At 36.8% G+C, this 12,068-nt stretch overlaps 1 protein-coding gene and 1 pseudogene across 1 annotated transcript in view; both read right to left on the bottom strand.

The window, feature by feature from the left end:
• Nucleotides 1-9,394, bottom strand: part of LOC111582604 (vesicle-associated membrane protein 2-like) — a 28,450-nt pseudogene extending 19,056 nt beyond the window's left edge.
• Nucleotides 1-12,068, bottom strand: part of jam2a (junctional adhesion molecule 2a) — a 48,254-nt gene that overhangs the window by 22,587 nt on the left and 13,599 nt on the right. Inside the window, 5 exon segments of the mRNA XM_055008708.1 lie at nt 6,945-7,016; nt 9,403-9,418; nt 9,550-9,657; nt 10,625-10,727; nt 10,892-11,079. Of these exon segments, the coding sequence (XP_054864683.1) occupies nt 6,945-7,016; nt 9,403-9,418; nt 9,550-9,657; nt 10,625-10,727; nt 10,892-11,079 (487 nt within the window).

Below are 12,068 nucleotides of genomic sequence, written 5' to 3'. Positions count from 1 at the left end.
TTTTGTACTTATTTCAGAGCAAACATGCCCCCAGAAATGGTTAAAATTGAACGCTTTAAAGCCTCTATCAGGATTTACATCTATTTTATGCCAGTTTTCCTGTCTTTGCTGATGCTGCACTGAATGTTTCACAGTTTAAGGTTCACTTTGTCTAAAATCACATCTTAGATTACATGAATGTCTGCTTGTTCAATAACCTGCCAGAAAACAGACCTGTTCAAGGAACACTTTTCACTTTACTCCTGTACTTTTCTTCCCTGACCACATGTTTTGACACATTCTGCTCAGTAAAGAGATAGACTAGAATTTAACATGTCATATTGTTCCTTTAACGTCAGGAGGGAAAAAAGTAACTGCAACTGTGCAATAGACTAAAGAAATGTAGGCAAACATCACTCACCTTGTGAATCACTGCAGATGCTGCTTTAAATGAAATGCTGACATCTATATAGTCCAAATGTGCATAGAATCTGTGAAGACAGAAGCAAAAAAAAGTCCTCATGAAACAGAAATTACAACTCAGGAATGATGATGTGGCTCAGATGCACAGAATAAATAACGTTGAAAGACTGTTCTTTGATGTTTTTTTGTTTAACTACCTGATGAAGTTTAGTATGTCGTCCAAAATGTCACAAAAACGTCATAGTTTAGTATGTCGTCCAATTACTAAACTCTGCCAATTTTGTGACATTTTGGACAACATACGAAACTGATGTTTTTGTGACTTTTTGGGCGACATACTAAACTATGACGTTTTTGTCATATTTTGTCATATATTTTTATATATATATATATATATATATATATATATATATATATATATATATAATCACTTTAGATATTTTTAGGATTTTTTTGGGAGATTTTTACTCATTTTTTGAAAATATTTACAAGAATTTTCTTGTCAAATTTGCTTTTTTTTTTTTTTAAATAAAACTCTGAAGAGAAACTTTTACGGAATTATTGCCATTTTCTTCCTGAAGGTTTTGCAAATTTTAATAAATTTGGGGACTTTTTTGCTGAATTTCTGGATTTTTTTCAGACAAGGAAACAAGATTTTTTGATGCCCGTAAATGAGGACAACAGGAGGGTTAAAGGAATGAAGCTAAATGAGCTCAAAGGTTGAAGATTTGGGAAAAGACTGAAATTTTGACTTCACTTTGGATCTCTGCAGTCATTAGCTGTCATCTTGGTTACAGGTGGGATCATAATATTGCACCAGGGTTTGTGTTGTCGTACAGATTCTCTCTCAGAAAGACCAACATCTTCTTCCAGACGTCCTCCTGAGCATGAGGACGTTCCACCGTCTATACAGATTGTACAATTAAAAGTAGAACACTCTACAGGTCTAAGCTGGATGTTTACCTGACGGAGAGGCTGACGGGTGTTTTCGTCCTCAGGTGGTGGACATCATGCGTGTGAACGTGGACAACGTCCTGGAAAGAGATCAGAAGCTGTCAGAGCTGGACGACCGGGCCGATGCCTTGCAAGCCGGAGCCTCGCAGTTCGAGAGCAGCGCTGCAAAACTCAAGAACAAGTACTGGTAGAAGAACTGCAAGGTGTGTCTGTTTTATTTATAAAAATAAACATTTAATATCCGTTTCCCAAGTTGAGTAGTTCAAGGTCTGTTGTAAAGATAATAATTCAAAGATTTATTCTGTTGTTTAATGACAGCTTCCTATTCAAAGCTGCTCATTAGAAATCAAAGGACACAATCTGAATTATATGGAAACATTTTCCCATATTTATAATCTTATTTATTATGTAATTTAAATTTCAACATTTAGTTTTTTATCTCAGAACTTGAATTTTTCTTATTAAAGACCATATTTTGCATATTTTTTAATCTTGTACATTTTAGAACAGAATTTAGTTTTATAATTTCTAAATTGTTTGCATTTTTTTGTCTGAAATGCTGGTTCCTCTCCTACACACTACTCTTATGAAATAGATGCTTAAACTTGGTAATATTTTCTGACAGCTCATCACACAAAGGTTGCTAGAATGTTTAAAATCCAGTGATTGTGTCTGTTTTTATAGTTTCTGGCTGTAAAATAGTGTCATTTAGACATTTAAAAAAAACAGACAAGATGCCTTATTTGGCCTCAGTGACGTCTGCTTGTTTTAGTTAGGAAATGAATGCATGTAAATATTCTTTCATGCATGTCATTAGAAAAGTATTTAAAGACTCCTACAATACCTAGAGCATGTTTTAAACAGCACTGGTGGTTAAATATCTTTTAGAGAATCCATCTGTTTCACTCTACGATCCAAACACATGCTCATCAGAGAACGGATCTTTGCATGAACCTTCTGGACTACAGGCAGTTTCTGGACATTTCTAGTTAGTTTCCATACCTGTGTCCTCGCTGTTCTGTGTAAAATTCAACCTACCGCTTTGGCCAAAAGCTCCTCCATTTCCCCCACATGTTGACTCTGCTCACCTTCCTTCCTGTTGGAGTTTTGTTTGATGGCAGCTGGAAAACCTCAAGGTCACTCACTTCTGCCACCTCCTGCTTCGGAGTGTGTGGTTGTTGATCACACCTTGTTGGTTGAGGCCACAGCCAAGCCAGATTTACCATCCATCCATCCATTATCTATACCAATACCAATCCTCATTAGGGTCATGGGGGGCTGGAGTCTATCCCAGCTTACTTAGGGTGAAGGCAGGAGACACCTGGACAGGTAACAGTCTATCACAGGGCTACATATAGAGACAAACAATCACATTCACACCTACGGACAATTTAGAATCACCAATTAACCTCAGCATGTTTTTAGACTGTGGGAGGCAGCTGGAGAACCCAGAAAAAAATCCACACATGCACAGAAAGAACATGCAAACTCCATGCAGAAAGATCCCAGGAAGGCCGGGACGCAAACCGGGATCTTCTATTAACCACTAAGCCACTGTGCAGCCCCCAGATTTACCCACTGAATCACAAGTGACAGTGGGTTTGATGCATTTTTCATAATGCTTGGGAATCTAATCGTAGCTTTTTATGTTTTTTGTACATTTTCAAGTTCTTTAACCCTCCTGTCGTCCTGCGGGTCAAAATTGACTCGTTTTAAAGTTTGAAAATGTGGAAAAAATATATATTTTCACAATGAAACTTCTGACGTCCACATTTTCAACATTTTTGGGAAATCTTTTAACATTTTTTGGTGTAAATAAAGAAATGCTAAAAATGTTTCTTAAGAACATTCACATAAAAATCAACCAAAATCCAGCAAATTTCACTGGATTTTGGTAGATTTATATGTGAATGTTCTTAAGAGAATATCAGAAGTTTTACTGATATATGTGGAATCACTTTAGATATTTTTGCATTTTGGAAGATTTTTACTCATTTTTTGAAAATATTTACAAGAACTTCTTGCCAAATTTGGGGGATTTTTTTAAAAATAAAACTTTTAAGGGAAACTTTGAATGAATTATTGGAATTTTCTTCCTGAAGGTTTTCCAGGTGCACCTGGAATCGAACCGCATCCCGGCTGTGCAAACCACATCCGTGAGGCAGTGTCGATACCACTACACCACCAAGCCCTGTCGCAACTGGACTGTTTCTACTTCTGTTTTTGGGACTCACTGTGGCTGTTGGTTCCATACATTGAAACTGCTTAGTAGAGAAAGTAATACACAATGCAACTAATATACTTGATTTGGAATTATCTTTAATATACTTACATACTATTACAGGTGTCTTCAAATCATATAAAAGTAAATATTAAAAATAATATTAAAGTAGATTAGTAACATGACATTTTTTGGACCAAAGGCTATACTAACTCAATTTTAAGTATTTTTTTTTTAAAATCTACTTTTGTTATAATAAATTAAAGTATATCAATACTATTTTCACTTATAACGTTCCTTATATTAGTATTTTCAAATCATATAAAAGTAAATATTAGTTTTAATATTAGTGTCTATAAGTAACATGACATTTTTTGGACCAAAGGCCATACTAACTCAATTTTAAGTATTTTTACACTATCTAAATGTACTAAAGTATTTTTAATCTACTTTTAATGGACTAAAGTATTTTAAGTATACTAATCTAGTTTTAATTTAGAATTTGGATAAAACATGGTCCATTACTCACAGTAGGAAGTGTAGAGTCAAACACACAGAGCCATTGTCTGAAAGAATAGCTCAGGTAGATGGAGGAACGGTTGGGAACCCAGAGGCTACTGATAAGTAACTGACTTTTTTACAATGAAAAGAGTATGATTTTTAATTATTGACAATTAGCATTAAAGAGTAGGATTTTAACAATAAATTTTAATAATTATAAGAGTATGTTTTGTATTAATGTAGTAGTAGTGTCAATTAATATCAATTAATTAGAATAAATATCAGTAACTGACTTTTTAAGTATTTTAAAGTTTTTAATAAGTGTTTATAATAAATATAAGTGTTTAAAGTATTTTGTTTTTAATAAATATGTGTTTTTAATAAGTGTTTAAAGTATTTTATTTCCCATTTTGGTTTGGTGTTATAATTATAAGTGACTGAAAGAGTACGTTTTGTATTAATGTCAATTAATATCAATAAATTAGAATAAATATGAGTAACTGACTTCTTAAGTATTTTAAACACATATATTTTAAAATAGTTCAGTATTTTAAAGTGTTTTGCTTTTTAATAAGTGTTTATAGTAAATATAAGTGTTTAAAGTATTTTATTTCCCATTTTGGTTTGGTGGTGGTGTTCAAAAGTATTTTTTTATTGAGAATTTGTGAAAAACAATGCTTCATGAGCCAAAATCCAGCCCTTGGAAAACAAGCTTCTTGGCCAGCTCTATTAGCTAGTCCAGTTTTCCACTAGGGGTCCTATCCCAGGACTGAAAGTCATTTTAGAGTTATCACAGAATCCTCCTAAACCTTAATGACTGTTCACGCTCAGTGATTTACTTCAACTGACAACAGCCGTACGTTGACACCGTTTTGGTTTCAGGCTGTCCGCTGCTTCAATCACTGACCAGTCTTTTCACACTCTCAGTTTAACACATTCACACTTTTGTAAGTTTTCAGCTTCTCTTCGCTCAGGGCTTCACTTTCCTAATCAGCACTTTTTACACTCACTCAATGTTTGGTGCAGTACCTGTCGCTCTTCTCTTTTGTTCGGATGCCGTCAACCTGGAACCACGCGGAGCCTGAACGGGGTTTTACCGGCCGTCGTGGAATTCAAACACGGAGGTCTTTCGTCCCCGAACCCAGTTCCAGGGGGTTGTGCACAGACTTCGGTCTCCCTCAAACTGCTCCTTTTTAGAAGTAACAGACTTTTTTACCATGAAAAGAATACGTTTTACATCAATATCAATAAATTAGAATAAATATGAGTAACTCACCGGGGGACCGTATTTCCCAGCCCCAAGTACCTCCCCAGGGGTACAGTACTATCAGGAGCCAGGCTGCCGTGTTCCTGGACCCACCAGGGTAGGAGGGAGTCTGGACCAGCCACAGCGAGCTGCTGCCTTCCAGGTCCCCGGGGACCCCACTCCCCAGCGACATGCTATACTATGATGTTTTTTGAGCGACAACATTTCATAAGAATGTTGCTGTAAATATTATATTTTTTTTCTTCTAGAAGGAGAAAATATTCGTGTCTATGCACTGTGTGCATTGTGTGCTGCTCTCCTTTTTATTCTATTTGCTGCTGCTGTTACATTGTAAATTTCCCCGCTGTGGGATCAATAAAGGTTTAATCTATCTATTTGACGTTTTTTGAGTGACATGCTATACTATGACATTTTTTTGGACCAAAGGCGATACTGTGATGTTTTTTGAGGGACATAATATACTATGGCGATTTTTCATCGACATCCTGTACTATGACGTTGTTTGGACCAAAGGCTATACTATTACGTTTGCTAACATTAGTTATCAGCTCAGGAAACGCACAGACCAATTACGTATGAGTTCAGCCATCCCACATGACGCTACTCAGCCAATGAAGTCTCTGCATTCAGCTGCTAAACATCACAGCTCTGCGTTCAGAAAACAGTTGAGAGGTGAGAGACAGACAAGAAAGGAGAATGAATAAAGCGACACTGAGAGGGAAACAGTCCTGCACATGTTGACCATGTTTGGCTCAACATACAGCTGGAGGCACCTTTCTCAACTATGAACATAACAAACATGACAAAACTGAATTTCATTCCAGACTGACCAATGAACTCCAAATGTGTTTGAGAACGACCCTGACACCATTCAGACCACAATTCAAAAAATACTGGCAGAGCAAACTGCAGCTCAGTTCTCCCATTAAGCAGCATGGATATAAGGGGAGTAACAAGACAGGAAAAAAAAAGTAAAAGTGTTCAATTGTTTACATTTTTTGAGATTTAGGTATTGTTTAAGATGTATATAAGCTGGTTCGGTTTGTTTAGTCATTATTTTTTCAAATTCTGTACTTAATTTTAAGATGTATGACGTTTTTTTGGACCAAGGGCTATACTATGACATCTTTTGGGCGACATACTATACTATGACTATTTTTGAGGAACATACTATGACGTTTTTTGTACCAAAGGCTGTACTATGACGTTTTTTCAGCGACATGCTATACTGCGACTTTTTTTGAATGACATGCTAAAGTATGACGTTTTTTGAGCGACATGCTATACTATGATTTGTCTATTCCCTCTTTTTGCTGAAGGTTGGAGGAGGAGATCTGTAGCACTAATCTGCCGGTACCATTGGAAGGAGGATGTTTGTTTGGCATCAGAACAAGAACCCTAAGAACTATCTTGGCTCTCTCCACGAGTGACAGAAATCTGCTTACCAGCACCTGTAAAGCTCAGTAATTAACACTCTGTATCTCATTTGTTTAATCCACACAGAATGTTGCACCTATTTCTTGCCCAAGTGCAGTTATTTTTTTTCCAAGAGGTTCAAATTGTTCCGAATGTAATTTTGTCCTTTTGTGTCACACTCACGTGTCTTCAGTTCTGTGCAGGGTTTGGCTGCTGATGTGGGCTGCACCATGACACTGGGAGATCCAAAATGACCTGTGGGGGTCAGGGCGTTGGCTTTAACGAGAATGGAGTCAACCCTGGACTCATACTGCACACCATGCTTTCTGGAGTGGTGGTTATTAGTATGGAATATTAAAACATTCACAAAGATGTGCTTTAAAATGGAGCTTTCAACCTGTAATGTTTGGTTTTGTAAGCTCGAACATACATATCTGTAATTTCAAAATGAGAGCTTGAGAATACCGGTTTGTGGCTGCAGCTCTAAATGTCGACTCCTTCAGACATTTTATATTTCCTACATTTAGGTCATCGCTTTCAGGGTGTTTTTTAAATCTGAATATTTAGGTCTCTGCCTGTAAAATGTGCTTCGCAAGTTTGTTCATTCAGATCCATGCCTTCAAGGCGAAGAAAATGAGAGTCTCAGACATTTGGCAGGTCTCCACAAGAGGAAAGAGTTTGCTGCAGAGTGATCAGGGTCGCTGCAATTGCTGCAAACAACATAATTAACTGGACAATGGTGGATTCGCTCAGTTGGCACTGAAAGGACCCAAATCAAAGACCTGTACTACAAAGCAAGTTAACAGATCAACGTGTATGAAGATGTCATATCACTATTTGTAGATACATCAGAGCTCTTCGCATAGAATGGATTGACAAATATACCGGAAAAACTGTTTTTTATCCATTCATATTAACACTGAATGTATATATGCAAATAAACATTGTTTTCTAACATTCTGCAATGTGAAAAAGGCATTTTCTAGGTTCTTTTTGGCTTTCAAAGGTGTTTGAGTTTTTAGACATCATCTAAACCTGATTAAATATATTTTGTCAGTAAAGAGAACTCTAGTCTTTCTTACTTTAGTTGTTTTTCCTTTTAACTGAAAGCTGACTTTCACATTATCACTTTTTTGGTTAACGTTACCTCAAAGGTGGGACTCTTCATGACGATTTCATTTTTCCTTTCATAGTTCAAAGAACATAATCAAAACAATTTTTGAATAACCTCATTTTATTATTGTTTAGCTAATTAGAAGGTTGTTATTAAATTTGAACGGTTATTTAGTTGACATTTTAGTGATATCCAGTCATTTTTTTTAATAAGTGATTGTTTCTATAATAAATAATTATGGAATTTATAAAGACATGATCATAATGAACATATTTTTTTTATTTTTAACAAAAATGTCTGCAAGATACGTCTCTCAATTATATATTGACCCACACATTATATCACAAATTGAACTATCTGGGAAGCACAATTGGGATGTTTATGACAAACATTGCAGCCATAATATATCATAAATAGTTGCATTAGTTGCAGTTATTTGGAAGGATTATAAATTATTAACAACTAAATTATGTATATGGAATTATATAGACTAAATGAACATTTAGATGTATATCGTCAAGGACACTTCGGTGTGAGCTTTTTTTCCAGCATCTTACATCTCAGTGACACAAACCCTCTTAGAAATATCATCTCTAAAGGCAACTAAAAACCAATCTTTGGTGTGATCTAACAATCATCCATGAAACCAGCTCCTCTCGGGACCATTTGTCTCTCTAAGGCAGAGCTGCATCATAGATCCGCATTGCCACTCTGTAAATTTGTGCCTCGTATTGGTGCATCACAAATCATGTCACATTGTCTTTGAGTCTTTGTGAAGAAGCCTGTTCTATAAATAGGAAGTTGACACTGACAGCTCCAGTTAGCTCAGTAGGATAAGCATCAGACTTTAACCTAGACAAAGAGCTTTCGCATCAGCTTCAAGGAGAAGCTCCGATGCTGACTCTCCGTCAAACTCCGAGCAGTAATAAGCCAGTAATCAAATAACAAAGTCAAGCATTAGGGTTGGACACATGAGGACATGCATTTATGTCTCTGTGGTTTCTGGCAGCCAGGCATCACAACCTTCTTCCACCCACTCTGGTGTGTTTGCAGGGCACAGTCTCACTCTTCAGTATCTAAATAATCTGTCAGATTACCCGTCCAATCAGTTTAATTGCCTGCAATTCTTACGAGTTGCCGATATTTCCCTCCTTGCCGATTAACAGTCAGTAATTATTCCATAATTATGTCGCACTGATTGTTCCTTCTTTGCCTGAAAGTGGACCTAAATTTGGCCAAAAAAAATCTAGTAAGAATTAAAACTTATTCCCTTATTTTTTAATTTTTTATTTTTTTTGCATCTGTTGGCGCCAATCACTGGATGAGTAGAAACCCAGGCACTGCTGTGGCTCAAAAACACACACGGCCACAGCTGTCACTCCACAGTCCTGACTCAGCACACAGCTGCAGACACGCTGTCTAAGTGCAACAACAACCCTCCCCTCCACCCTCACTCCCTCCTCAGTGTGTAGCAGATTAGCCCTGTGTTTGTTCACGTCAATGTTAATGCAATCACAAAGCTCTTACCTTCCTCTGTGTCCTGCTGATGGATGAGTCGGGGCGGCGGAGGAGAAAACAAAGTGGATGTCAATCTTTTTTCATTTCGGAGTGAATAAAACCAATATCTATTAATTGACAGAAGTGGTTCTCGGACGACTGAAGAGGCAAACTCACGGGTGAAGAAGCCGTTACGGTGGAGGAGGAAACCCCCGCATCCGCAGACGAGCACCACCAGGCAGACCACCACCACCGCTGCTACCACCGCTGTGATGTTTACATCCTCTGGAAGCAAGAATGAAGAGCTATGAGGGAGTGATCTATGTGCAGTTCGTCCATTTTATTCAAGTGAATGAATGTCAAAGTCTCAAACAAAAAACACGGCCATGATTGAGCGTTTTCCACTATTTTTTCCTATAATTTACTAAGTGCATAACATGGAGCACAGCATACACACTGCAAAAACTTTAAATCTTACCAAGTCTGTTTGTCTTGTTTTTAGTTAAAACGTCTCATCCTACTCGATTTAAGATAAATTCACTTAACAAGTGACATTTCAGCAGATGGAGGGACTTGTTTTAAGACAATGCATCTTAAATATCTTGTGAAGTCATCTCCTCTCTAAACTTCAGGGACATCTCTCTGGTCTGAACCATGCTGCTTGCAAGAGGCGTATGGAGAGTATTGACACAAAGTGCACCCATTTTATAGACATGAGCATTAGTGTGTAGCATGTGTCACCATTGAATTCAATTTATTATATATAATTATCTGTATTTACTTAACATTGTTCATAGGGGGCTGAACAATTTTGCAACCTGCTTTTTGTAAAAAAGTTGAAATTTTGGATGGATTATGAATTAAATCTTGTTTTTTTCTTTGGTATTAATCAATAAACTAGCTGTTCACCGCTTATATGATTCAGTAATCGCTGGCAGTTGTAATGTTGTTCATTTTGCCAGCATGTCAAAAATATCAGCGGGGTTGAACAATTTTGCATGCAACTGTATAATTTATTAACAAGCTGAGCAAATAAATAATATAAACATCATCAATTTTAAACCATGCAGCGCGTCCCAAAATGGATACAGTATCCTCCGAGACTGTAAGTTACACTAAAAGATGTTTCAGACAGCAGAAGCACCATGAAGTAGGTCTAGTGGACATTTCCTCTAAGCTGCTTCCTTTATTTTGTCCGGTGCTGAAAGGTGTGGGGACGGGGGAAGAGGCAGGAAGGAACACACAAACACACCTATTGTCATGTGTTTGCCCTCGCACATCTTGGGCGATCCCACTCCGTTCGACGCCAGGCAGCTGTATCGGCCGGTGTCCTCTTTGGCTACGGCTTTAAACTCCTGCACAGAGAAAAGCAGAACGGCTAGGACTATTTTTTTACACCATGAAGAAGCAGCATCTATTTTCTGATAAAAGTGTCCTTGAGCCTTCTGCAACAACAGAAGCATCTCTGTTCTTTTAATCTGCCAGCAAGGAAACAGTGTCAAACATTGCACACACTCACCAGCACTCCGGTGTGTGAGTTGATTAGATAGGTGGCGTTGGCGTGGCGGGGTGGGCTGATTGGCTGGTTGTCCTTGAACCAGGAGTACGTTGCAGGTGGGATGCTCTGCTGGTCCCTACAACGCAGCTGCACCACTGAGCCCGTCACTGCTGAACTGGGGATTTCACAGGACGGAGTGTGTGGCGGCACTGAGGGGGGAGAGTTACAGAAATATAAGGTGAAACAAGCGGCTCTTAACAGATAAACATTTGATTTCTCCACTGCAAAAACTCAAAATCTTACCAAGTCTCTTTGTCTTATTTTTAGTCAAAATGTCTCACCCCACTTGATTTAAGATAAATTCACTTAACATATCAGCAGATGGAGGGACTTGTTTTAAGACAATGCATCTTAAATATATTGTTCAGTCAAACAATCTTGAAATTATCTTGTTTTGAGTTGTATTTTAGAAGAAAACTCAAAATAGGTTTAACCTTCATATCGTCCTATGGGTCAAAATTGACCCATTTTAAAGTTTGAAAATGTGGAAAAAAATCTATATTTTCACAGTGAAACTTCTGATGTGCACATTTTCAACATTTTTTGGAAATCTTTGAACATTTTTTGGTGGAAAAAAAGAAATGTTAAAAATGTTTAAGAACATTCACACAAAAAACAAACAAAATCCAGCGAAATTCACTGGATTTTGGTTGATTTTTTTGTGAATGTTCTTAAAGAAAATATTAGAAGTTTTACTGATATATATATGGAATCACTTTAGATATTTTTAGTATTTTTTTGGAAAATATTTACAATGATTTTCTTGCCAAATTTGGGGGATTTTTTAAAAACAAACTTTTATGGGAAACCTTTAAGGAATTATTGAAATTTTCTTCCTGAAGGTTTTGCAAATTTTCAGAAATTTGAGGAAATTTTTTTGCTGATTTTTTTGGATTTTTTCACAGACAAGGAAACAATATTTCTCAATCTGTTTTTGAGTGAAAAATTGGTTCTTTTTCTTTTTTTCAGCATGTCTGGCTTATTTTAAGACACCTAAGCTTGACAATCCTGGTAAAATAGAGCTTAAAATATGTTTTCCAGCTAATTTTAAGATCTCAATATTCTAAATATCACATCTTATTTCAAGAAATCTTCCCAAGCTATTCTTTACTTGTTCTGTTGGCAGATTTTTTTCACT

This window comes from Amphiprion ocellaris, chromosome 24, assembly GCF_022539595.1.
Source record: "Amphiprion ocellaris isolate individual 3 ecotype Okinawa chromosome 24, ASM2253959v1, whole genome shotgun sequence".
Lineage (NCBI taxonomy): Eukaryota > Metazoa > Chordata > Actinopteri > Pomacentridae > Amphiprion > Amphiprion ocellaris.
The sequence above is the reverse complement of the archived record's forward strand: the minus strand, read 5'-3'. Positions and strand labels throughout refer to the sequence as shown.